The sequence below is a fragment of the Mizuhopecten yessoensis genome, unplaced genomic scaffold, assembly GCF_002113885.1.
Source record: "Mizuhopecten yessoensis strain PY_sf001 unplaced genomic scaffold, ASM211388v2 scaffold10603, whole genome shotgun sequence".
In the NCBI taxonomy this organism is placed as follows: Eukaryota; Metazoa; Mollusca; class Bivalvia; order Pectinida; family Pectinidae; genus Mizuhopecten; species Mizuhopecten yessoensis.
The window spans coordinates 1,493,538-1,496,755 of NW_018408629.1; the positions used below are offsets into that span (position 1 = coordinate 1,493,538).

A 3,218-nucleotide genomic window follows, 5' to 3' on the forward strand; every position below is an offset into this window, starting at 1 on the left:
TATCGCGGGAAAATATGGCGGATATAGAAGTAATGGAAGTCGACTCTATCGAGTCAACAAAAAGCAAATCAAAGCCTGGAGGAAGCTCGGGGTCAAGCCATGAGCTACCATGGTAATGAATAAGTATAATGTGTTACGTAAATATTTTGAATACGTCTTTCTTTAGTCAGAAGTAAAGAAACACTTGCGACTGATAACTTACCAGTTTTGAGAAAGCCCCCCCCCCCCGCCACCTGACACAAACACAATTCCATGACTTCGATTAGCGATAAAAAGCTAAATATAAGTATTCATTTATTTCAAATGTCTGTGTAGAGTCCGTTAGGATCCCGTGATGGATCTGCTCCTTTGCACTTCCCCCTTCATGTGTTAGCAATTGGTACAATCATGCCGGCATTTTAAGTGTGAGTCATGATCACCATTTCTTTATACATATTATTACTTAACACCCTTTGATATATTTATCATCAATAGATAGCATGTGACATGTCAACATATGTTGTAACAGGGACGTATTTGTCCAATAAATGTACCATCCATAATGATTGCAGGCTTCAAATTTCAAAGCAGTTTGCCTGTTAATGGTCTGCTATAAAATTAATAAGTATTCAGGTAAAAGGCATACACAAATAAAACAGCTGATATATACAGTTTATAGGCTGTTTGGAAACTTGATGTCAGTTCCGTATTCATATTGAGCCCTTATAGATTACCTGGGATAACCCATCAGAGCCATGGAAAGCTTATTTCCAATGGGGTCCCTATCTCTTCTTCAAATCACAGGTTTGTTGTATGCCCAGGTTGGAAGTTCGAGGAACTGCTTTTATGAATATGCTAATAAATTAATTTCTCACTCATATGACTAAATGCCCTGCCCCAGCTCGACACATTATGGGTGCTACATCATTTGAATGAAGTGCTGTCAAGTTCTCCTAATATTATAATTAACAGCCATATTTCCTGCATCAATATGCATCAACCGACTTCGCCCAAGTTTCCTTCGGTCCTGACAACAGACTTCAACCTTTTGACAGATGGATCCATCTTTCATAATGTCTAAGTCCTGTGTCAGGGCCAAAGGAAACTTGGAGCTACAACTGACTGTGTATGCAAAAATTCATGATTTATTAAATTATTAACACAAGTAATGGTAACATTAATTGAAAATACACTTAGTTTGAATAAAAATCAGTTGATTATGTGCTTCATGTGTTATAATACTGATATTTAAAGAAAAAATTTAACTTGATTTTTTTTATTATTTTTATGCAGGGTTGAAAAATATCGGCCAACAAAATTACACGACATAGTTGGAAATGAGGAAACCATTAGCAGACTTCAGGTTTTTGCCAGGGATGGAAATGTGCCTAATGTCATCATTGCTGTGAGTGACTTAAGCTTCTTAATTTAAAGTTAAAAGTTCAAGCTACCAAAAAATCTTTTAACCACTGCACTGCCAAAAACTTACAATGCATTGCCTTGAAAAGAGGAATAAAAAAGAAAACTGGCATTAACACCCAAAAAGTATTTTTTTGCATTTTATAGGAAAATCAGGAATATGATTCTACTTGTTGATTTACAGTTTAAAACTTCTATCCAATACTGCTATTTATGCATCAGAAACTTGGGTAATTTGGGGACAGACAGACAGACTTTCTTTATTTCCTCCTTTAGCTCCTGTAGAGATTGTACATGGATCATGCCTTATCTTGTGCTTACATCAAATTTAGAATATACATTGTATACATAATCATAGTAAAGTGTTCATCTCTGAGATCATTATAGGTATCAGATCGGCAATATTCATCATCATTGGGGCCCACCTGTCACAATCCAGTTGAATATCGTTTGAACTTCCGAGTATAAATTGACACTGTCTTTCATCTTGCAGGTGATCAAATTTAACATAATCTGATACGTCTAAGAAATTGACTAAAAAGTCTAAGAGTTTATCGTGACTTTTGAATAGCGATGGACACTGGATAAGAAAATGTAAAGTAATATTGTCAGACCGTTTCTGACATATTCTACCTATATATATACAACAGTATCTCTATCGTACCGGTAGGACAATTTTATAAGTTCTCCAAGTTTCCATATATATTTAGGGAAATCCAGGCTTATCAACCACAATGGATTAGGACCTTGCTCAGTATGAATAGAATGATACATTTGTAATATTTCTGAGCAAACCATCGCGTCTTGCCACCTTTTATGGTAAAATTCTTCGACAGTTCTTCTACAGAAATTCCATGATGTACGTGCTGGACAAAAAATGTTGAACACATAGTCCAGCAACATAGTTGAAATCTCGATTTTTACCGAAGTTGTGAATATGTCATGAATGAAATTTTCTGCTTTGAGGAATATGTCACCGAATACGAAAGTGCACAACCGAATTGTAAAGAGAATTTTCCATACATACTTATTACCTGCCGAACAGAGCTTGTTCCAGAACATGAGTTTTCTTAGGTCAACATCACCGTATATATCCAATAGTCCTATATATTGCTCGTGTTGTAACAAGTGTCGGCGATGTCTTCTCGAAGCCTTAACACCTCCGTGCGGCATATCGCTGAACAAGGTCGAGGTCTTGGCGTGAATGTTGTGTTGGATTAGCCCATAGTTCTGATCATAGAGATTGCGCGACTGCATTATTAGCTCACCTGGTCCAAAGGACCAAGGTGAGCTTATGCCATACCGTGGCGTCCGTCGTCCGTCCGTCCGTCCGTCAACAATTTCTTTAAACGACTTCTTCTTCTTAACCACTGATTGGAATTTTACTAAATTTGACTGGAAGCATCCTTAGGTGGTGGGGAATCAAAATTGTACAAATGGTGGGGCTGACCCCCCAGGGGGCTGAGGGGCGGGGCAAAAAGGGGGCAATTTGGCTATATTGCTTTAAGCGACTTCTTCTCTGGAACTAAGAGATGGATATCAACCATATTTGCCTGGAAGCATCCCTAGGTGGTGGAGATTCAAAATTGTACAAATGGTTGGGCTGACCCCCCAGGGGGCTGAGGGGCGGGGCCAAAAAGGGGGCAATTTGGCTAGATTGCTATAAACGACTTCTTCTGTAGAACTATGCACTGGATATCAATCATATTTAATCAAAAGCATTCATGGGATGCAGGGATTCAAAATTGTACAAATGGTGTGGCTGACCCCCCAGGGGGCTGAGGGGCGGGGCCAAAAAGGGTTATTTGGCTATATTGCTT

The 3,218-nt window shown here is 38.4% G+C and overlaps 1 protein-coding gene across 1 annotated transcript in view; it reads left to right on the forward strand.

The window, feature by feature from the left end:
- The window catches only part of LOC110461344 (replication factor C subunit 2-like), an 11,041-nt gene continuing 7,823 nt past the window's right edge, over positions 1-3,218 (forward strand). The window contains exons 1-2 of the mRNA XM_021514785.1: positions 1-112; positions 1,273-1,384. Of these exons, the coding sequence (XP_021370460.1) occupies positions 15-112; positions 1,273-1,384 (210 nt within the window). The 5' untranslated portion in view covers positions 1-14. The remainder of the gene's footprint in view (positions 113-1,272; positions 1,385-3,218) is intronic.